A 24,179-nucleotide genomic window follows, 5' to 3' on the forward strand; every position below is an offset into this window, starting at 1 on the left:
AATGAATGATTGCAATTGTACACATCTCGGCCCAACTATACCTGAAAGTTTTGGATAGTGGTCCTCGTCCTCAAAACAATTACAGTACCCAACCATCTAAACAGCCCACCATAGGGATTTGCTTTCTACTGTAAGTTTAATCATTTAATTGAATTTAATAATTTCATTAATATTTAATAATCATTTGAGTCACATGTAGGGTCCTAATTAATAATATCACAAATTAATCTAGTACGTCTCCTTATTCTAGTTGTCAAAAGGGTTAGGTTTTTCCCAATTTTTTAACATGTACGTTACTGATCTTAGTTGTCAATTAGCACAATTGATGCATGTAACATAATCTATCGTTGTCATTGTTTTTATTTTATTAAAATATAATATAAATAATAAAATCAGTTTCTTCCTATAATTATTGTGGGACAAATGGTAATTTTTACGTGGTATATATCATAGTTTAATTTTTAAGTTCAATAAAGCTAAGATTTTTTCATCGACAATGAAGTAATTAGCAACATTAATGAATTGAGTACGTTTGGATGTTGAACTGAATTGAGTTTGATTTAGTTCCCAATCGTACCTGTTGCCCGAAGATTTTCTTATATGGTTATGCAGCATGCTGAAATTTGCACCTTTCCGTACATATTGTGTGTATATATATATATATATATATATATATATATATATATTCTAACCTGGAAATTAATTAAGAGCAGTAATCCTGCCAAACGTGTAAGAAAATTATCAACACCATCATGTAAATTAGGATTATAAATCCACCTCATGATCTCATTCAAGAACATAATCTCCACAAAAGAAAAAAAAAATCAGATAATCAAAGATATTATATTCAAATATTAATACTTGCATTATGATGATACCCTATTACAAAAAAAAAAAAACAAAAAAAAAACACCCAGAGATTATAAGCGGCCTACGTACAACTTTTTATATACAATACTCATGCAGTACTGATTTTGTGGTACGTAGTACTTTAGCTACATGATGGAGCAGGAATTTGGGTTCTCATCACTGAACAAAATGGTGTACTTGTCATCGATGGTGGTCTCTTTAATGGTGGCAGTGTTGGGAATCTTCCTGACCATATTAGGAGGAGCCTTCTTGTCGTAAGCCTGAGACACATATGGATGAGCCACCAGTGTGTATGGAACATATGGCCATAGCTCCACCTTTTTCTTCGTTGACTTTACTGCTGCCAACACCTTCTTTGCCTCCATATATCCCGTCGCCGTCACCTTCTGCTGTTTCCTGTCCACTTCCACAGATTTTACCCCTGCCAACAAAAAAGCACGACAAATTATCAAGAACAAGCTTCTAGCTAGCTAGAAGTTATGAGAATTTATATGCAGATCATGATGAGATGAATATAATATATAGAAAAATTGTATACACACACACGCGTATACCTTTTACACCAGAGACAACTTTCTTGATCTTCTGCACACACCCTTCACAGTCCATCCTGACTTTGAGCGCCACTGTTTGGATTTGCTTCTTCTTCTTCTTGCCCTTTCTGGCACTGCTTAGCAGACCGGACAAGTATTCCAAAGTGCCTTCAACTCCCATTTTTCTGGTTTCTTCTTGATCAAACCTGCAAGCACTTTAATTATATTAGGCCAGGGTTTTTACTTTGTCTTGGACAAGCTTCAGAACTGCAAAACGTTAAAGAGATAAGAAGACTGAGATCTAGGTAGGTGATCAGGGAGATGAAATATATATAAGAAACAAAGCAATTAGATCTAGGAGAAGGAATAGTTTAAAGTTTAAACAGTTGACATGCATGCAATCATGGCTTGCTTGTCCAAACCTAATTCTTTGTTTAAATGGCCAGGAACCAAATGAAGGAGAATATCTAGAAACGGCTGAGTAGTGATAAGAGACGAGTGGACAGGGCTGCTCCAGTAGTACTCATGTGTCTTAATGGCTTGAATAATATACATTTATAGCAACTGCCCCGGCCATGCAGCAGGTTTTTCCACAAAAAATTAATATATACAATCTATATATATGCTTGAAAGATCAAATTAATAATTGAGGAGAAACTTTCAACTATGTACAGTTCTCACTTGTGGATTCCATTCTATTTACCTCCTTAAGATCAGGACAAACCTATAGGAAAAATACTTCAAATTTTTTCTTTGTAATTCCTTTAGCCTTTAGGTTTTATGAGAAATACTCCATGCTCCTCCTCCCTCTCCTTATATAGGCATTTCATAATGTCCCTAAAAGTGTTCAGCAGCATGTTCCTGTCTCTTCATTTTAAGTGAAACAGATGGTATCATTTGGTGCCAAATTTGAGATGTTTTGACCATTTTACTTTGTATTAATAAGTAAAATATTTAAAATATCTCATATTTTACACTAAAATATTGATGATATTTAGTAAGATTAGGTTTGGACAGTGAGTTAAGATGAGATAAGATGAGTTGAGATGAAAATTAAAAATTGAATAAAATATTATTAGAATATTATTATTATTTTTAGATTTGAAAAAGTTTAATTGTTTATTATATTTTATGTAAAAATTTATGAAAGTTATAATAATGAGATGAGATGAGTTAAGATTAACTGTATCCAAACCAAACCTTAATTAGTTTCGCCTTGACGCGTGCAGATTTGGACTTAGATGGAGTGTTTAATGGTTTATGTATGCGAAAGATGAAAGTAAACACGATGACTTGTGAGTCTGCTCCAAGTAGAGTTCTTTCAAGTACTTTTTGTTCGAATTTGATGACTTTAAGTGCAAGAGAAATAGATGTATGGAGCTAAAAAGATAAACTTCTTAATTTTATTTTTTTACCCGGCCCTTAAAATCCTCAAACTCATACAAAAATGATTTTTTACAAGAATAAACTTATTTTAATATAAAGTAATTATTTTAATAATAAAAAAAAAAAACTGATTAGAAATATATAATTTTCTTGCTGCAGTTTTAGCTTGCGGGAAGAAATCGCTGATGATAAAAAATAAATGAAAAAATAGAACAACTAAGCCCTCATAATTTATTTTCATAAAATTTTTCATTTTATCTCATTTTAATTAATTATTATAATTTTTCTAAATTTTCATATAAAATAAAATAAATAATTTAAATTTTTAATTCAAATTCAAAAATAAAAATAATATTAAAATATATATGTTAATAAAATTTTATTTATTTTTTAATTTAATTTATTTATTTTTTTATTTTATCTCATCTTTAAAAACGAACTAAACTTAAATTTATGGTTAAATGAATAATTGTGGGGCCGGCATGGATGGTATTATCGACCGCCATGCCATGTCGCTAATGATCCACGTGACACGTGGCTAGGAAATTCATCAATGTCTAAAGCGTAGGCACGTGTCGACAAATACTAAAATGAAGCCGGTGATTGCTTCGAGCTGTCGAAAAAGTGTTCAGCAGCGATTGTAATTGTCGGAACTCAGAGTATTTTTTATGATTATTTTTACTAAATAAATAAAAGTAAGGAATTATTGGGGCGTGGGACAGTAGGAGAAACAGAGAGGACAAAAAATAATAATAAACAAAAGCCAGAAATTAGGTTGGCAACTTGGCTGCTATGCCAGATGGCTTATTATAAAAGATGTGTTTTTTTTTTTTTTTTTACAACACCATCTATGGTCAATGAAAAAAATAGCTAGCAAATTTCTTTATTAACATAAAAAAATATTGATATTTTTAATTTTTTTAAAAATATAATAGATCTCATTTTTTTTTTAAATAAATATACCACAGTTACACAACTCATAACTATATATATTATCTTTCAAAAAAGAACGAGTCATCTTGTTTGGTTCCTCACGTGGGTGCTCTTGTTTGTGTAGAGAGTTTTCATTTTTATCTCATAACTTAACCAAGGAAAAAAAAAAATAGTAAGAAGAATAGATGAGATGGAAATAGAATACTTGGAGTAATGTGTAGAAGACCACGTCAAGGTGGTCCTTTTTTTTTTTTTTTTTGAAATAGACTTAATTTCATTGAATGAATCGAAATTACAACTATAACTTATTAATACAGGAAAAACCTGAATTACAAGTTAAACTACGCATTTGCTCTGGAGTACCACTGCACACAAATTCCTTTGTGGCATACATTGTCTTAACTTCTATAAAATTTTCTCCTAACAAAGAAAGCGTTATGTAAAAACAGAATTAAACAACCCCTTTTCTAAAGAATAGAAGTACTAGCCTCCTCCGTTTTCTCAGGGAGGAGTACGAAACTCTGTTGGACATCAAGTCCAATAACCTATTTTTTTTTATTATTATTAATAACTAAAGACAAAAACTACCAACAGACACATAAAAAACAACAACACAATAAAAAAACTACAAGTGAGACTTAGGGTTACATCTCATCCAAACTCGCCTCCCCCTTCCACTTTCTTTTATTTTTCTTTTTTATTTTTCTCTATTATTTCTTTCTTCTTCTTCTTCCTACGATTTCTGCGTTGCTGCCTCCCCCCTCTGTTGCCTCTCCTTAACCCTTTCCCTTCGCTGCTACCGCCGCCCACCACAAGCACTGACGTGAGCCTAGACGGCACGTCCACCACAAGCAGCGTCATCATGAGTCCAAGCGGCACGAGCACCCAGCTCTCGCACGGACACCGACCTCCACTGCGCAGGCAGCTCCTACGCACAAGCACTAGCCATGCGACCACCAGCCGTAGCATCCCCCACCCCTCTAAACAAAAGCTAGATCTGAAAAACACACAAAAACACTCGAGAGTGCTCACTTATATTAGATCTAAAAAAAACACAAATAAAAACAAACAGACTGAAAATATGAACAGAGGGAAGTGGTTGGGAGGAGCCAAAGCTCCCACCCCCTCAAAACACTGATTTGATGTGCCATATAAAAAAAAAAAAAAAATCTTCATGAACAGGAGGTATAGTCAATGTGATTACTACGTTCAAACTACCTGATTTAGATGTAAAGCTATATATATAATACTCTCATGCATATCTTGGTAATCACAATAATCACTTGCACTAGCTAGGTCAATGCAACATCAATATCTAAGTCAATCCCTTAATTCCGTGGTGTGTAAGGTGTTTCATTGAAATGTCCAATATCATTTAGGCATTACTTGATGTTGGTGTACCCAATTGTTACCATCACATATCTTTTAGAAAAATATTATACATATGTATATTACATTATCATAATTAATTCATTCACATCCCGCTGTATTGAGGTGACATGCATGCACGTACTATATCTATCAATCCTCAAATTTATAAATTCAAAAAATAAAAAATCATATAATAGTTGATAACAAGATCAACATAATATGATTTAAGTGAAATGAAATAAAAGGTATTCATTGATCATATAGACCTAATAGAAAATTAAAGGTATCTATACTGTTACTATCGCATAAATCTTTTAAGGGTTAATTACAAAATCAGTGCCGCCTGACTTTCCACACTATTTTTACAATTTAAGACCTTAATTTTTAATTTTCACAAAACTTATATATGAATTTCAAAATACTCGCAATTAAGCACTTCCGTCAATTTTTGTTTTGGAAAACTAATGAGGAGGTCACGTGTTAGCTAGTCTTTGATTGGCCTAAATGTAGCGGTAATATCCACACCAGCCAATCAAATTAAGGACGTTGATACCTTCCGTTAATTAGTTTCTAATTTGAGATTGATGGAGGTATTTAATTGCAAATTTCTTGAATTAAATTTATTTATTAATTTTGCTAAAATTAGAAATTGAGGTCTCAAATAGCAAAAACGTAAAAACTCAAATACAAATTTTGCCATTAACCTAATTTATAAACAATAAATTGATTCATCAATCTAGAAAGTGGAGGATATTGTTAAGTTTAGTAGGGACTAGCTAGTTTGATTTGAGCAAGGCAGACTGGAGAGGACATTTCTCTCGCCCATACAGTACGGGCTTGGGCCTTCACCTACTCATGATCATTTGAATCTCAATACCGAAAGGGGCCCATTAAAGCCGAGAAGGGTCCAACCAACTTTCCATTGCCGACTAAGTAACCACCCAGTGACAATAAAAGAATGACAGTTATTGTAACAATCCATTAGAGCAAGAACCTTCATCCCTAAGTTTGAATTTGAATAATAGATATATCTATTATCACTTAAGCAATATAATGATTTAGAGGCTCTATATAAAAGGAAAACCTTAGTACGTAAAAGGAATCAAATTCATTGGTATTATTATTATTATATTTAGTTATTGACTTAGGCATCAGAGGCATTCTCTAGAACCTCCAAGCCCTCTACTTTTTAGTTGCAGGTGATCGTGAAGTGGTGATAATGAAACACGTCCATAACAAAGACAATGTTGTACACAAAAAAAAAACACATTATATATGCAACGTCGAAGGCCCCAGTCAACAGTACTATCTTTAATGTGGCAATATGCATGCGGTGCCTTTAAGGTAGACATGATGTGTCATGTATCGATCTATCCCCATCATCACGACTAGTTAGCAATCTACCACGTACTGAGATCGCCATATCAAGTTTCTCAACTTTCTCAGGGACCCCATGCATGCAGCTGGATGCATGGATCCAACCTTATGATCAGGATATATCTTTATTATATTTATGTCATTGGCCGCTAACTTAGATGGCCGAATGGAAAAATCAAAACAAGCTGTTTATTAATGATCTTCAGACTAATTAAGAATCAAAATTTTGTTTAAATTTCCTTTTTCGATCTTTCTTTTGATGAACTGATTGAGGATCAAAAACTGAAATGATAGACATTGATCAATGGCTGATCTAACTCAAAAACAAGCTGCCATGTCCGCTCGAATGCTGTTTTCCTCATTAGATATTTTTTAATGCTTTTTATAGGCATGTAGAGGGGTGGCAATATGTTGAGGGAAGGAGGCCCCCCGGCCACTGCTAAAAAAAGGGCAACGTTTATATATATATATATATATATATATATATATATATATATATATACTAGTAAGATGTTACGTGCCTGAAGCACGTATGCGCAGTTCAAAGTACTAATATATTTTATTAAAATAAAAATAAAGTACATATATCTTATTATTTTATTATTAATATATATCTTAAAAGCTATTGAAAGATAGACTATTTGTAAATTATTATAATGCTTTCCTATTATAATGAATACGAAATGATAAATTTACATAAATCTGTTTTTTTATTATAACATATTTTCAAATTGGAAATTGAATCCATGATTATTATTATAATAAATATGCTTTATTAGCATATTTAAATATATTAATAGTGGAATAGAAACCAACAGAAATCATAAAAGTAGCCATAAATAGAATGTAAATGAAAATATAATTGTATCCCTGTGTTCTGTAATTATTACAAACGGATGGAAAGTTAATGAAAACCAGCATATTCCGTTAAAACAAGAAATTTCTGTTAAAACAAGAAAATTTCATTTCATAGGCTCTTTATATATATAGAGAGATATATATATATATATATATATAACAGCTTCAGATATGCAAGCCCCTGTTGCACCTATTCATCATAGTTTAACTGTTTTAAACAAACATTTTAAACTTGATTTAGTTGGACTTTTCAATGAATTTGCTTTACCTGAAAATAAGCAAAGACGAAAAGCCTACCTTGCAAAATTTTCTGATTTAGAAAAGCAACGTGTTAAACGCAAATGGAAAGAAGAGATGAATAAGCTCCAACAGCATATTTCTCTTCTAGACTTTGCTGAAAACACTTATACTGTAAAAAATACTTTAAATGTTGTTAAAAATGATTTTGTCAAGAAAGAAGGCAAGACTGTCATACAAGCCAGTCATCCGCCTTTAGAGACAATTCTGATCCCCTTTATATATATATATATATATATATAAGTGTTGGGCACTCAAATTATTGTTCACCAAAGAACAAAGAAAGTAGGAAACACAGGAAGCTACTCGCAACAGGAAAAAGACTTGGGAGCAATGCATACGGAGCTAGCAATGACGTTGCGCGCATCTTTACTTTATATCTATATCAATTCTGTTTTATAATGCAACAAGCTACATGCATGCATGTGATCCATTGGTGGATTGAGATTTTTCAGAGTTTTCAATCTGATTCGAAAAGGATTTCCGATTCCATATCTATATGGATGATTAATTTTGAACAGTTAAAAGCGCGTATAGCAAGATTCCACAACATTTGTTAATTGTTATTAAATAACATTTGCATTAGCGACATAGACCAAAGACTCATTAATTATTTAATATAGGGCCTTATGTGTGATATTAATGTTTTGAAATCGACCTAAATTTCGAGCAAATAATTCTAAAAATCATCATTTAAGTTGCGTTAGGATGTTGATGTGATATTAGATTGATGATCTGAGTTGATCTGTGAATAATAGTATTTTGTAAATTTCATTTATTAGTTTTTCACTTTAGGGTTACGTTTGGCTGCTGAACTGATCTCAGATAATCTATGAATAATAATAAATAGTTTGTGAATAGTAGTAAACTGTTTGTAAATAATAGTGAAACCAAATACAACCTAAATGCATATATACGAAGTAAGTTGAGATGAGTTTCATTTTTTATGAGAAGTTAAAAAAATAGAAAATCACGTTATTGCTTGACAACCAAACATAGCCTTTAGACGTTTTCTATAGTGATACGTTTTCTATAGTGATCCTAACTTTATAAAAGTCAAGGCAAATTTATTGTCCAAATATGAAAACCAATGGTGCATATACATGTCACCACCTAACATATTAAATATAATATGATTAATTATTGGAATTAGGTTTACAATGTTGAAGTGATTGTGACAAAATATTTAAGAGACCGTCTCAATCAAACAAATTATAATAATCACCGGCTGTTTTGACTACATGAGCTTATCCTGTAAGTCTGCAAGGAATTATTAACGTTCATCGTCATGCCAATATTAATTAGTGTAATAAAATAAAAAGGAGAAAGATTATGATAAGGTACGTTTCTGCATGCACGCATTCATCTACTTTTTTTTTTTTTTTTTTATCTGAGAAAAGAAATTATATAAAATTTTATGTTTGAAAAATATTTTAATCGTAAAAAAATTTAAAAAAATAAATTTATAAATTGACGTAGATATAATATATTAAATTATAAATTTATTTTTATTACAGAGTAAATATAACGTATCATATCAATCTATATATATTGATTTATAAATTTATTTTTATAAAAAAAATTTATAATTATAATACGTATTTTGATATATAACACAATATTTTTGGCCTTACACGAATTACAAAATTAAACATAATAAGAATATTCAAAGGTTCGTACGAGGTAGCAGTACGTACTCATGAACATAGATTGAGCTAGATTTTAAATAATTCAATATGACAAGAAGAAAAATCTAAATATTCAATATGTAATGACAATGAAGGGTGACCTATTTATAGTGTAACAAGACCTGTGTAATTATAAAGAAAATATAATTGCTATCTAAATACAAAATATTTCGACTTAGAATATTTACAGAATATTCTAACAAACTACTAGAAGGTCTTAAAAAAAATTCAAGGGCTCAATATGTTAGGAGACACAGTCAATACACGCATGATTGTCGGAAATGAGTTTTTGATACCTTACGAAAAGATGTACTCGAATTTAAATACAAGAAAGCCTATAATCTGTCCTATAATCAAGCCGTATACACAAGAAAAGTAAGTTGTACAATATATATGGAAAATATCAACGGATATCCCATAATACTCTCCCTCAAGTTAGTGCATGAAGATTCGTAATGCCTGACTTGTGAAAGAAGTGATGAAATGTTTCCTGACCAAGAGCTTTAGTGAAGATGTCGGCCAATTGGTTGGAAGCCGAGATATGAGTGAGTGAAATGAGGCGGGCACATAACTTGTCACGAACGAGATGACAGTCAATTTCTCTGTGTTTCGTCCTTTCGTGAAAAATTGGATTGCGGGTGATTGAAGTGCAGCTTGATTATCACAGTGAAGGAGCATGGGTTGTGGATGAAAAACTGCCAAATCATGAAGTAAAAGCTTAAGCCAAACAAGTTCATAGGTGGTAGTGGTCATGGCACGATATTCGGCTTTAGCGGAAGAGCGGGACACAACTGATTGTTTCTTTGTGCGCCAAGAAATTGGACTGTCACCAAGTTTAATGAAGAAGCCAATAGTCGAGCAACGCGTTATGGGACAACTCGCCCAATCAAAATCAAAGTAGGTCGAGATCTGGAAAGTACATGTAGAGGAGAAAAATAAGCCATGTCCAGAAGAAGTCTTGAGATAGCAGAGAATACATAGAGCTGCTTGGTAATGCGGCTGCTGAGGTTGCTGCATAAATTGGCTTAAAACATTAACAGGAAAAACAAATATCAGGTCGTGTGATGGTTAAGTAGACAAGATGATAAATGCTGGAATACAATAGCAGTTCAACCTAATCATGAGTCAACTTCAAATTTTGCTCCATCGGAAAATGTGCAGGCCGAGTACCTAAATGACCTGAAGTATAGAGAATGTCCAAGGTGTACTTGTGTTGGTTGATAAAAATCCCAGAAGGTGACTGAGCAATTTCCAAGCCAAAAAAATATTTGAGATCACAAGGTCTTTGATTTTAAACTTGGCGGCCAATAATTGTTTGACTGAATTAAGGACAGCAAGATGTCATCCACATACACAAGTATGGCAATAAAATAAGTGCCTTGAGAGCGAGTAAATAAAGAATGATCAACATGTGATTGTTTGAAGTCGGTGGACATAAGGACAAAAGAGAGTTTGGAGTACCAATTCCTTGATGCTTGCTTGAGAGCATTGGCAATGGTCTAGCCATTGCCAAGTCTAAAATTTGGCTAGAATCTTAATTTTTAGCTATAATATCAATTTTTGACTAGGTGAGTCCACATTAGACTAGCTATTATAAAGTTAAAATAATAATATAATATAATATTTTTTTATTTTTTTATAATTTTTTTTTTTACAAATACAATTTATATATTTCTTAGATTTTCATGCTTTGTAGAAATAATGTGTCTACTCTATCAATCAGTAGAAATAATGTGCATGCCATGCATGTTTTACCATTCAAAGAGAGAGGGAAGTGATAAAATAATTAAATATTGCTTTTTATTGTGAATAGTAGCTAGCCATATTTGGAGAAGACTTAAGATTTACTATTCATCAAGTCTTAAGCTTTGGACCATTGGCTAGTCCAATGTAGAGGCTTTTTCTCACATCTAGCTAAAGTTTAAACTTGCATTGGCATTTGGCTAGTCCATTGCCAATGCTCTGAGACCATAGATAGACTTGTGTAGGCGGCAAAATAAGTTCTCCCCCTTACGACAATATCCTGGAGGTACCATATAAACTTTCTCATCAAGGTTGCCATGAAGAAAGACATTATCAACATTTAATTGGTGTAGATGCCAATAACGAGCAGCAGCAATGGCAAGAACACAACGAACCGTGACAAGTTTGGCAATTGGGGCAAAGGTGTCATGGTAATCGAGCCCTTCAACTTGAGTGTAATCCTTGGCAGCCAAGCGAACTTTATACGTATTTTTCAATGGACCCATCAACACGAAATTTGGTTTTGAAAATCCATTTGCAGCCAATGGGTTTCTTACCAGGAGGAAGAGGTTGAAGACTCAATGTATGATTAGCATCTAAAGCATTAAGTTCAGAAGTTATGGCATCACACCAATGAGAATGACGAGTAGCTTCAAAATAACTATGAGGATCAGGATGATTATTTAGAGCAGATAAAAAAGCAAAATGTTTGGGAGAGAAACGATGATAAGAAAGAAAATTTGCAAGAGGGTGCACCGTACTTGTAGGATGCTGTGAAGTGGAGGAGGGCGCAATGGACTCAGGTTGTAAGGTAGGGCAGCTATAGTCACGTAGCTGAGATGGTCTAGTGATGGTCCAACATGATCTAGTAGGTGGCGAAGGGTCTGTAGAGGAAGAAGGATCCACAGACTCAACTGGTGCTAACGGTATAGGGATAGACGGAGGCATGGGGACGTTCAGGATAGGTTGAGGGATAACAGAGACATTATGTGATGGTGGCGAGTGATGATGGGAAGGAAAAACATGCTTGATGAATGTGACATCACAAGAAATAAATATTTTTTTGGTTTCTAAATTAAACACACGGTAAGCTTTATGACCAAATGGGTAACCAACAAAAACACATGGGGAGACACGGGGCTGAAATTTATTCCTATGAGAGCGTAACGTTTGGGCATAACATAAGCAACCAAAGATTCTCAAATGATCGTAGGAGGGTGCTTAGTTAAAAAGACGCTCATAGGGAGTAATATTACCAAGACTAGTTGACGGTGTTCGATTTATCAAATAAGTGGCAGTAAGAATGCATTCACCCCAAAAAGAGAGTGAGAGATTTGCTTGGAAGCGCAAACATCGTGTAACATTAAGAAGATGGTGATGTTTGCGTTCAGTGATGCCATTTTGTTGAGGTGTTTCAACACAAGTCTTTTCATGTAAAATATCGTGATTATTAAAAAAGGCTTAAGTTTGATGAGATAAAAATTCTTGGCCATTATTTGTTCGAACGTGTCGAATTTTACATTGAAATTATGTGTGAACCATGGCAAATAAATTTTTGAGATATTGTAAAGTGTCAAATTTAAAACGCATCAAATACACCCAAGTAACACGAGAATAATCATCAACAATAGTCAGAAAATAATGTGATCCCATAATGGAGGGTGCGGGATATCCTCCCCAAATATCACAATAAATATGCTAAAAAACAAATGTGCTTTTATTCGAAACTAAATTAAAATGAAGCTGAGTATGTTTTCCTTTAGCACAAACATCACAATGTGTGGAAGAATAAGAACTGGACAAAAAACGAGGCATACAAGAAGGAGAAGGGTGTCCAAGCCGCTGATGCCAAAGGTCGGATTGCAATGGTCGGTTCACGTTTAGGGCAGTAGAGGTGATTGGCTTGAAGTAGTAGAGTCCATTACGCTCCTCACCCATTTTAATCAGCATCTTCGTAGCTACGTCTTGAAAAACACAAAAAGTGGGAAAGAAAATAACTATATAGTTGAGTAACTTGGTGATTTTGCAAACAGACAGGAAATTAAATTGAAAATTTGGCAAGAAGAGAACATTCTGCAGGGTAAGTGTGGGAGATAAAGAAACAGAGCTCATATGAGACACAGGAACAACATCACCTGTAGGTAGACGAACATGACTAAGATGATGAGAAGTCGGTGTTAGGGTATATGTGGAGACTGGTTTTGGAGCTAAAAAAATATTTGCTAAAAGTTGGCTCGACAGTTGGCTCAAGCCAAGTTTGCTCGACTTCGCTCGACATACCGCTCGAGCGAAGATGAAGTCCGAGAGTTCGCTCGACACCGCTCAACACTCTGCTCGAGCGAGACACAAACCCTAGTGTTCACTTGACACTCCGCTCGAGCCAATGTTCATTTGGCTGTTCGCTCGAGTCGCGCTCAAGCGAAGTACGTAGTTTTTGCCACTTAGGGTTTTCAGCGCCACTCACTATATATATGTCATATTAGACTTATGTTGAACTAGCTGAAGCATATTTTGAGAGAGAATAATTGTCTTGTGAGTGCATATTGTGTGAGAGAGCAAAAAACCCTAGAGAGTGTAAGTTGAGATTGAGTGATTGTAATCTCCTCCGAATAATAAGATTTCTGCAGCTCCTGTGGACGTAGGCAATTTGCCGAATCATGTATATTGTATGTCGTGTTCTTGATTGCGTTGCTTTTACTTTATTTGCCATCGTTGGTGTGTGTGTGCTTTGCATAGTATTTCACAACAATATGAGCCTTCAGAGAATAGGAATGGTTACACATATGGTCAGAAGCACCACTTACTATAACCCATTCAGCGTTAGAAGAAAAAATATAGAGACAAGAAGGCAAATAATAAGTACCAGCAAAATTAGCAAAAGGAGGTGTGAGAAGGCCCATCAATTGCTGATATTAATCGCTAGTGAGGCTAGGAATGGCACTGTTTGTTTCGAGGACAATCGAACTACTAGAGACCTGATGTGCAACCGGTTGTTTTTGCAAGTTAGGGCGTTGAGAGGAGCGGTTTTGATTCCAATGCGATGGATACCCAATTAACTTGTAGGAAGAAGTCTTAGAATGACCAGGTTTACCGCAATGATCACAAATGGTGCGGCTATGACCCTTATTGCGAGAATCAGCATTGGAAGCACGATTGACAGACATGGTAGCATCGTCTGGAGTCGATAGAGGCAAATGGAGAAGCCTTTGGTTTTCTTCTTGGTGGATGATAGAATAGACCCGATTAACAGGAGGTAAAGGATCTATTGTTAAAATTTGGCTTCTGATTTGAGCGTAAGAATCATTTAAGCCCATGAGAAATTGAAAAACCCACTCCACTGCTTGAATATTACCACCGCAAGTGCAAGTAGGCATTGATTGAAGGGCAACCAACTCCTCCCAATATTGTTTGATAGTGTTATAATATTGAGCAATTGGCATGGCATCTTGACAAAGTGTGGCAATATCACGTTTGAGATGAAATATGTGTGGATTGTTGCTCTGTGAGAAACGAGATTCCAGATCAAGCCAAACTTCTTATGGTGTATTGCAATAAATAAGACTTCATGTAAAGGACTTATTGATGCTATTAAGGAGCCAAGAGAGAAGCATATCACTCCATCATTCCCACAATTTTGCAGCCACATTGTTGTTGGTTGGCTTCGTGAGTGTGCCGTCAACCTCGACACCAGGTGGAGTAGTTATCACCTGAAAGAAGTGAGGATACAAGGAGAGAACTCGAGTGATCTGCCGAGTGGATAAAATAGGGAGAAGAAACATCACTAATGGGCTGAGTTGCAGAAGGTGAGCGACTCGAAGTTGCTGCAGGTGCATCACCAGCATCCATGAAAGAAGCTTACGATGGAACCCTAGACAGAGATCATCACTGGCTCTTATACCATGTTAGGAAACATAGTCAATACATGCATGATTGTTGGAAATGAGTTTTCGATACCTTACAGAAGGATGTACAAGAGTTTACTACAAGAAAGAAAGCCTATAATATGTTCTATAATCAAGCTGTATACACAAGGAAAGTAAGTTGTACAATATATATGGAAAATATCAACGGATATCCCATAATATGATATTCTGACAGATTTTTTGTTTGAATTCAATGGTCAAATTCGTATAGAAGGTACATAGTATCAAATATCCAAATGAGGTCTATGCTATCTTAACATGACTTGCACCAGTAAATATTGAAAGATTTTATACACCAAATTATCATTTCACTTTCATCTCATTACGTAAGATATGATACATTTATGACCATTGGATAATTCTTTATCATCCAATGGTGATAAGTGTGCTACATCTTACATAGTGAAATAAAAATAGGATAAGAATGTGGTGTATAATATTACTCATAAATATTATAAATTGATATGTAGGCTGATATGTTGGGTATATTTATCACTACAATAATTAAAACAAAAACACAAACCCAATTAGCTATTTGAAAGGGTGGCTCTCCAGGTGCTGCTGGGGGCTCCCGCTAGTGGATTTCATGCAAGGTTTTTTTTACATTTATTTTTTAAAAAAATCCCAATGAGAGCTCTAGTGGAAGGACTAGCATTTTCCTTGAAAAGCAGACCAATAGCATGATTGGGCTTATGTCTCGGCCCGTCGAAAATGGAACATGAAGTCCATACCTACGGAAATAGCATCATGGGCTGACCCATATTCTATTAAAAACCCTAGAGTTGTACTTGTAGCCTTATTTCACCTGCTCTGTCCGCAACATTCGCCCCCGCTCTTCGTCGCAGACGCCGACCGCATTTTGGCTCCTTTGTATTTGAGCACCTACAGCAGAAAATGGTGACGGCGAAGAAGACGGTAACTCCGTACTTATCCTGGAAACGATGATGTTGTTTTCTTGATTTTTGGCTTTAGGGTTTTAGCTAAAGACTTTGTACTCTCGGTTATGCAGAAGAAGACCCATGAGAGCATCAACAACAGGCTTGCCCTCGTTATGAAGAGCGGCAAATATACTCTCGGTTACAAAACTGTCCTTCGCTCTCTCCGCAGCTCCAAAGGTTCTTTCTTTATAAAGTTACTCGATGTGTCTAATGGCGTCGATTGCCTTGCTTTTTTCATTAAAAAAAAATTATAATTTGTTGGGTGTGGAATTACAGGGAAGCTGATCATCCTCTCCAACAATTGCCCCCCGCTGCGCAAGTCCGAGATTGAATACTACGCGATGCTTGCTAAGATTGGCGTCCACCATTACAATGGAAGTAAGTGTTAGACCGTTTCGTTTTACTTTTTCCCTTTGTGCGTTTTGTGTGTCTTTTGGGTGTTGGATTTTATTAAGTTTCCTGTTAGAATGGTCGCAAAATCGTGATCATTGTTATTGGACGTGGATGTCTTTGTGCTTGTGATGATGCCCTTTGCAGCCTTCCCCTAGAGTCCCTCCTGTACTAGGTCTCGTCTGAGGTTGAGTGTTTTAGCCCACGCAAATAACATGGTTTTGCAATTGCTCCAGAATGGACATAACTTTGCCACTCCTATCGAACTGCTAATTAGTTTTCTAATTGAAAGTTACTTACGAGAATACTAGTATAACTAGAGTAAGTTGACAGATGCTATCTCCGTATGTTGCTTTAGAAGTGATTCATTTTGGGTTTTAAAAAATTCTATAATGATTGTTGGTCTCCTTTATTGAAATGTGTTTAGACTCAGTTTAAAAAGAACCATGCTATATAGAAAAAACAGTTCTAAATTAGTTTTTCTATATAGCATTTAGAAAAGGACTACACTTATGGTGCAATGCTTGTCGATAGTTGGAAAAGGACTACCCTTATTGCAAGTATGTTGGAGGCAAAAATTAAGGGACTCGTGGCTACTAGAGGGCCATAAATGTAGATTTCTTTCGTCGAGAAATTACTTTGAATAAAATGAAATATTCTAAAGACTCCTTAATTGTTGGTGGTGTAGTCCCCAATGGTCACCAGTTCGAGTCCCCTTAGGGCCACTAGATGTTTACCTGGTCGTTAACTTCAGGGCTCCGTGAGTCGAGGTGCACACAAGCTGGCACGGACACCCTCGGTTTAAAAAAAAAAAAATGTTGGTGGTGTAGTATTTAGCGATCCTTCAGTGATTAGTACATTGAACAATTCAGATAGAGGCATAAGTTGGAGCAACTTTCTTTTGTCTCACTTATGGACGTGGAGGTCCTTTGGTTGGAAAGATCCCTTGAGGAAACCTGGGTTTTGAAGGTGGTGAAAACTGTAACTAGTGATAAGGCACTAGGTCTGGATGCTTACTCCTTGGATTTATTTTTTTCAAGTATATTGTGATGGGGTGAAAGAAGCTATCAAGAGTATTTTCCACGAGTTTCATACGAAGGCAAATTTGTAAGAAGCCTTATTGCATTTGTTGCCCTTATTCTTAAGAAGCCAAGGTGGTGGTGGTTGACATCAAGGACTTTCAATCTATTAGCCTTGTGGGTGGTGTTCATATGATCATTGCGAAAGTCCTCACAATTCATTAAATTTGGTTTTCGAAATAATGTTTTAAATTATGTTCCATTCTGGTTGGAATTTGCAGTATTGGCATAGTAACCGGTACACTTTACCTCCACATTATTTTGCTTTAAATTTCAGTCCATTGCAGTCATTCCAGTATGTTCTGGTCATTTTGGATGGAATTCGTGTTCCTGCCTGAAATGTGATGAAATTTGATTGAATTCTGGTGACTGGTAATTTTGCTTCACCGCTATTACTAATATTAAAAAAAAAATGCTTCAGGGCTCTTTATTATGTTATTTGTGATCTTGTGTTTGTTTTGTAATTTCAATTCAAACCTTTTCAGATTTTATTTTACTGCCCCCATTGATCTTTCATCTCAAATATGCTACTTTACTCCGTTAGCCTCTTCCTTTCAAATATAAGAAAATGTTTCTTTATTTTGAATTGCCTTTCTTTTGTTTTCAATGCATGTTAGGTCTGTTTTGAGTCTCTAATACTTTTTTTTTTTTGGTAAGTCTCTGGTATACTTGAACTCTGACAATTTTTAATTTCTTCTCCAATCTTGGATCATTTTTTAATTTCTTTCTTTCTTAACCCCTAGGGGTTGGCTCAACGAGTGGTAAAGGCCTTAGGCTTGGGGGTATGCTCCCCCTAGGTCAAAGTTTAAAATCCCCTTGGGTGCAAAAAATCTCTAGGGGCCATCGGACTGTGGAATTTTTTCCTTGAATTACCCGAGGTGCACTTGCGGGAAACTCCTTGCCGAGGGCCTGTGTACCCCCTGGATTAGTCGAGATGTTGTTCCTGACACCCGGTGCCAATCAGAAATTTTTTTTTTATTTCTTTCTTCTTATTGATTTATATAGTTATATGCTTGAATCCCAAAATTGGAAGGGCCATTTTTTGTCAATCTCTCTCTTGTTGCGTAAGAATTATGTGCATATCCTGCTTTAAAAAATATCACAAGGGGTAATCGGTCTACTTTCAAGAGTCTTTGAGATCGCATTTAGTTGTACAAGAGAAGAATTGATTCATCTCTCAAGTATTTTTAACAAGAATTTTCCTTTGTTCCTTAGTTGCTGAAGGTCTCCCTGTCTGCTTGGGTTGTGGCTTTGTGCTTATCAATAAAGAGTTCTTACTTTTAAAAAAAAAAAAAAAATTGCTGAAGCAGTTACGTTTGGATGTTGAGGTGATCTCAAATTATCTATGAATAGTAGTGAAAAAGTAATGAATAGTAGTAAAAAAGTAGTGAATAGTAGGGAGGTAGTCTCACTAACCAAACAGAGATTGATTTTTACTTACATGGCAGGAAGTAAATTCACTACCAGTTATATTTCAATTCATTGGACAATTTGATAACATAACACTAGTATATATGATTCATGGTACTTAAATTGTCTTTTTTCTATTGTGGTTTTTGTGTGCTTTCAGACAACGTTGATCTGGGAACTGCTTGTGGAAAGTATTTTCGTGTGTCGTGCCTTAGCATTGTTGATCCAGGTATCTCAGATTTGTGTTCTCAATTGTTCGAATGTATAATAGTCGTCGTCGTGACTGATTTCGAGCAACTTCCTTACAACTCTTGTACCCTTTCGCTACTCTCCTCAGGTGATTCAGATATTATCAAGTCGCTACCTGGAGATCACTGAGAGATGTTTTCAACTCGTTTACCCTTTTGGTAGAGTTCCCAACGTTTGCTGTTATTAAAATTCACCATTGCAACTTCTATTATTCAAAGCTGTTGTTGTGTTAACGAGCCTGCGGAGTTCCTCATATTTTTGTTGAGATTTACATTCTAGATTCTGTTCACGTTTAATTAATTATATTTCTCCTTCAGATTTTTTTTTTTCCCAAGAGGACTACGAGAATTAGAATCTACAACCTCACCTTTTATTAAAAAAGAAAAAAAGAAAAATGATAGTTGCAGTTTTGAGTACGTAAATGCAACGTAATTAATTTTAAAAAAAATGAATAAAAAGGGGATTCATGTAAAAAATAATAGTTTTTTAATAGTAGATTTTATTCTTTTTTAAAGCGATTACATGACGATTACGTACTCTATGATATTTGTATATAGTATTACTCGTATCATTTTTGAATAATTGACAGATTAGAAACGCTAGGCCTATAAATTTACTAAAATAAGCTTATAAATTGATGTCATTATGCTCTTTTTAATTTGAATAGAATTATTAAATAATTAGATCTAACCTATGACATTAAATTTTGTAAACATGATTTTGATTTAAAAATCTTTTCATTATTTATTATTTTATTATCAACCACATCAGAAACTTATATAGCTAATTAATTGTTAAAATGGCAATAATCATTTTCAAAATCTTTAAGTGAATACCATATCATCTCATGATCTTATCCGTAATGTTGAATGATAAGATTGTTGCAAGTAATTAAGGCTTAGAATGCTGTATACGGTTCAATTACTCCAGATTTAAAGGAGTAATTTTAGAAATGGATAAAACTTAATAATTTGTGTCGTTTAAATTAATATTCACCCTATTCCTCAAAACTCCGCCAGATATAACTTATAAGTAATATTGCGTGATACAAAAACGAGACAGCGAAGAAGCTCGAAAACGACGACATTTTTGATTTTACACCCCTACGTACGACAATCTATCTACCTGTCAAAAAAGTAAAGAGAGAGGCGCTCTCTCTCTCTCTCTCTCTCTCTCGCTCGCTTAAATTTCGAGTTGTCCTCTTCTGTGTGTGTATATATATATATATATATCTTCCACTCACCCTCTCTTATAGTAACCAATGCACCAGATGACCAGAGACAGAGAAAGAACTAAGAAGCCCCCGGTAGAAGAGGATGATGATGATGATGATCCCATGCTTGTAAGTTTATCAATCTCTCCCTTATATATCTCTTCTTTTTGACTGATAAACATACATACGTTACCCGATTCCCACTTTGCGAGGATACTGAAAACCGAGATATATATATATCTATATATATATATATATATGTATCAGTGATCGTTTCAGATCGTTACTTTCGTATAGTGCTCGATGATCTACATTCTTTTTTTTCTTTTTTTTTTTCATGCATCTTAATTGAAACTAAAGGTGTTATTGTAGCTTTCATTGTTTTTGGTCATGGTATCTGTCTGTCTTTTCGTTCTGGGTTCCTTTCTCTTTTATAAAATCATCATCAGCTCGTAAATTATAATCAAACTTGTTAATGGAATTCATTGATCTTAATTTGTCTGTTTTGCGTTTCTGGATTCAGTTGATCATCGTGATCAGTATATATCGCTAGATCAGATTAAGAAGGAATGACTTTTTCAAGTTTCCATATATATATATATATATAATGACTTAATTTGTTGAAAAAAGAAAAGATGATGTTGTCTGTTATGTGTATTTCTGGCTTCCAGGTTTGCATGCCAGATCTACACTCTTCACTGCCAAGCGTTTTAGACGTGCACACGCCTCCTTTTTCCTATTTTTCTCTGTACTTTGTTAATATAGCTCTTAATATTATTCTTTCCGTCTAAATGCATGTTATACAAAAATACCGTAAATATATATATATTTATATATATAGTAACATAAGAAATTAATTATAAAAAAAAAAAAACTGAAGAAAATGTAGCGTTTTATTTGTATATATGGTGAATTAATTGTATTAAGAAATAAAACCTATAATATTTAAGTTATTACTAACCGGCCTGCATGCAGGACGTCCTTAAATATTGTGGACGTACGTAGAAGAATATACTACAGCAATTATATTTCCTTATTTACTTCCATGAAAATGATCATTAATTATTATATATCTTATATCATATCAGTGCTCATAATTAGAATTATATCATCATTAATCGGATAGTACGTAGACTTCATTATTTTTTAAAGGTAATATTTATACATAAAATTAATTATATATAACATTATTTTTAATTATATATGTAGGCATTATTCCTAACCATATGGTCTGCAATTTGTAACTGTTTAGGATTCATTGTATTGAATATTACCAACACGTGGTGCCATATATCAGCCCACGTGTACGGTTCCCAGACAACCAAAAACTGAACGTGCAAATTAACTTTACACTAAAGATTTGTAATACAACTATTCTCAAATTATTTTGTTATTATTTATAAACTATTCAATTATTTTACTGTTATTCTCAATACCATTTACAAATCATTCGAGATGCTATCCGAACATAGTATAAATATTATCACTGTAATAACTAAATGCTTGGTTTGGTGTGTGATCACTAATAAGACATGAAAATAGATTTTTTGTTTGGATTGTGCTACACATCAATCACGATTTATCACCACACTCTATATTTGATATTTTTTTTTTCATAAGATGAAGGTGTGAGATAGTAAATAGTAGTTGATGAGAAAAATTATTTTTTTAATTTTTATACACGGGATGCAAGACAATGATTGATGTGATATATTAAACTGATTTTTAATTAGAAAAATGTATTTACAAGCTTATTTATTATGGCATCAAATATACTTGAAAACTTATCATATCAACAAGATACTGTAATGGATTCTACAATAAGTAGCCGATTTGTAAATTGTAACTACGAAAACTCTATCATTCAAGTGGTTAACCTATAGTTACTTAAAACGTCTTTTGTTTATATGACTAAATTAATGATAAAATCAAAGATAAAGAATATATAGCGTTATTCAGCTAAAATAACTTAAGATTTCATAAAATTAATTAATAAGCTCATGATTTTAGTTATTTATTTATAACCATATACATGTAATTTTTATTTTTCTTGTGAATTTTACAGGTTAGTGTCAGAGAATAAATTCAGATTATTGATTGCACATAAACCCAATCTTGACAGTCCCAGTGATTAGCTGTCTCTGCTCTTATCTTTTCCTACCTTCAATGCGACCAACCCTCTCTCTCACTCTCTCTGGCTTTGATTTTGAAAGCTGAAACACCGTAATTACAGCCAGCCAGATAGACAGACTGCCAACACTGTTTCCACCCATGAACTTCTAGATATACACAAAAAACCATATATATCTTCCATCCATATATATAATATGCAGTCCCCCCAAGCATCCCTCACCCACAATTTGGAACTAGAAGTGGGTCGTCTCGACTACCTGAAACTCTCCCCTGAAGAACACCAACTCAGATATAGCCCTACTGCCTTTAACATGGTCGACCCTACAGAGGCGGCGTCCTCTGTAATTGGGGACTACATTGGCACCGAGAGCTGCCTTGATCTCGAACATAACGTCGATATGTTAATTGCGTTGAACAGTACAGGGGGTGAGTCGGAGAACAAGACTGCGTCTAACCATGATCGTCGGGACGCTAATAGAAAGTACAGCCGTGGCAACCGAGATTGGAGGCTGGCGAGGGAGAAGAAAGAGTTCCCACCGCCGATACCATTGCTGGCTCGTACGGGGAATCTGCATTCTCACATGCCGTGGGTGCTGAGGAGACACTACACCAGTGACGGACGGTTGATTCTCACCGAAGAGAAGGTGAGGCACCACGAGTACTTCCGGGCACACAGGGCTAATGGGCGTCTCACGTTGCAGCTTGTGCCCTTGGACGACGACGACGCTTGGCTTAATGATATTCATCCGTCTGCTGATGATGATCAGGAAGATCAGCCACAGAGCGATATTTCTGATCATGAGGAAGAAGAAAAGGCCATTCTTGATATTGACAACAACATTAACAATTATGGTGATATTGGTGGCGACGTGAGCCTTGGGGAGGCCGGGAATCATGAGTTTCATGAGAAGGAGATTGTTCTTCATCATCACGAGGATTGGAGGAGTAGTAGTGCTGTGATTAACAATGAACCGACGACGACAAATGGGAGTACTGGAATGGGTAGTAGTGTTAACGGGGTAGCAAAGTGCTTGAACTACAACATTAATATTGTGGGATCTGCAGGGACGTCGTCGTCGCCGTCATCGTCGTCATGTATATTCGGGGTGCCAGTGACTGCAATCAGTACGGTTCAGAGCTAGCGTCCATGCATATATATGCATGCACCAGTACTCTTTTTTTTTTTTTTTTTTTAAATCTTTACTAATTATGCGGCAGTAGGTGTGTCGATCTGTGTCTTTTTGTACGTAGCGAGTTTTAGGTAATTTTTGCTTTTTGCTTAATCTCATTGTCAAATCGTCGTTAATTTAGAGAGAGAGAGAGATCAGACTCATCAGAGAGAAAGAGAGAGAGTGTGCGTGTTCAAGGCTAGCTAGCATTAATGGATTTCAGTTGGCTTATATATGCTTTCTTAGGGATGACTAGTCCTACTAAGTTTCATTGATTTTGTTTGGAGCTATCTTTTCATTTTTTTAAGAAAAAGAAAGAAAAATTGGCTTATTACAAACTTTAAATTATACATGGTTTATCGTGGAAGCAAACGATGTTGAATGTTTGGTGTTGATCAATGGCACATTTTTTCAATGAAATAGAAACAATTATTTTTATAATTCTTACACCTTTTTTCAATGAAATATTTTTCCTTGTTGAATTTATTTAAATTTGATGGATTTGAATTCTAAAAATAACAATCAAGAGTCGTGTACGTAAAAGTTGTCAAATATTAATTATATAGCGGAATTATTGATATCCGTATATATATAGAATATATCCTACAATTGCGACACA

At 34.7% G+C, this 24,179-nt stretch overlaps 3 protein-coding genes across 5 annotated transcripts; 2 read left to right on the top strand and 1 right to left on the bottom strand.

The window, feature by feature from the left end:
* Window positions 1–822: 822 nt before the first annotated feature.
* Window positions 823–1,969, bottom strand: LOC109012457 (heavy metal-associated isoprenylated plant protein 24-like). 3 transcript variants are annotated; one of them, XM_018994097.2, is made up of 3 exons: window positions 1,799–1,969; window positions 1,425–1,609; window positions 823–1,291 (listed from the first exon to the last, which is right to left on the bottom strand). In XM_018994097.2, coding segments are annotated over exons 1-3 (483 nt in total). In that variant the 5' UTR covers window positions 1,801–1,969; the 3' UTR covers window positions 823–995. The 3 variants fall into 3 exon arrangements, with proteins under 3 accessions (XP_018849642.1, XP_018849643.1, XP_035542226.1); XM_018994098.2 differs by having other exon boundaries at window positions 1,826–1,968; XM_035686333.1 differs by lacking the exon at window positions 1,799–1,969 and having other exon boundaries at window positions 1,425–1,792.
* Window positions 1,970–15,768: 13,799 nt separating this feature from the next.
* Window positions 15,769–19,365, top strand: LOC109012456 (60S ribosomal protein L30-like). The gene is made up of 5 exons (XM_018994094.2): window positions 15,769–15,894; window positions 15,989–16,094; window positions 16,194–16,295; window positions 18,957–19,025; window positions 19,134–19,365. The coding sequence occupies exons 1-5, from the start codon at window positions 15,874–15,876 to the stop codon at window positions 19,172–19,174; spliced, it is 339 nt and encodes a 112-aa protein (XP_018849639.1). The 5' UTR covers window positions 15,769–15,873; the 3' UTR covers window positions 19,175–19,365.
* A 951-nt stretch (window positions 19,366–20,316) lies between these two features.
* LOC109012520 lies at window positions 20,317–23,791 on the top strand. Its single transcript, XM_018994222.1, has 2 exons — window positions 20,317–20,387; window positions 22,324–23,791. The coding sequence occupies exon 2, from the start codon at window positions 22,586–22,588 to the stop codon at window positions 23,531–23,533; it is 948 nt and encodes a 315-aa protein (XP_018849767.1). The 5' UTR covers window positions 20,317–20,387; window positions 22,324–22,585; the 3' UTR covers window positions 23,534–23,791.
* Window positions 23,792–24,179: the final 388 nt, after the last annotated feature.

The sequence above is a fragment of the Juglans regia genome, chromosome 16 (assembly GCF_001411555.2).
Source record: "Juglans regia cultivar Chandler chromosome 16, Walnut 2.0, whole genome shotgun sequence".
Lineage (NCBI taxonomy): Eukaryota > Viridiplantae > Streptophyta > Magnoliopsida > Fagales > Juglandaceae > Juglans > Juglans regia.

Excerpts from the sequence above, each read along its gene's own strand:
- LOC109012457 (XM_018994097.2), bottom strand. Across the intron at positions 1,292-1,424 it reads AGTTGTCTCTGGTGTAAAAG|GGGTAAAATCTGTGGAAGTG; the intron begins GTATACGCGTGT and ends TTTTGTTGGCAG.
- LOC109012456 (XM_018994094.2), top strand. The coding sequence starts at position 15,874 with ATGGTGACGGCGAAGAAGACG. Across the intron at positions 15,895-15,988 it reads TGGTGACGGCGAAGAAGACG|AAGAAGACCCATGAGAGCAT; the intron begins GTAACTCCGTAC and ends TCGGTTATGCAG. Across the intron at positions 16,095-16,193 it reads CTCTCTCCGCAGCTCCAAAG|GGAAGCTGATCATCCTCTCC; the intron begins GTTCTTTCTTTA and ends GTGGAATTACAG.
- LOC109012520 (XM_018994222.1), top strand. The coding sequence starts at position 22,586 with ATGCAGTCCCCCCAAGCATCCCTCACCCACAATTTGGAACTAGAAGTG.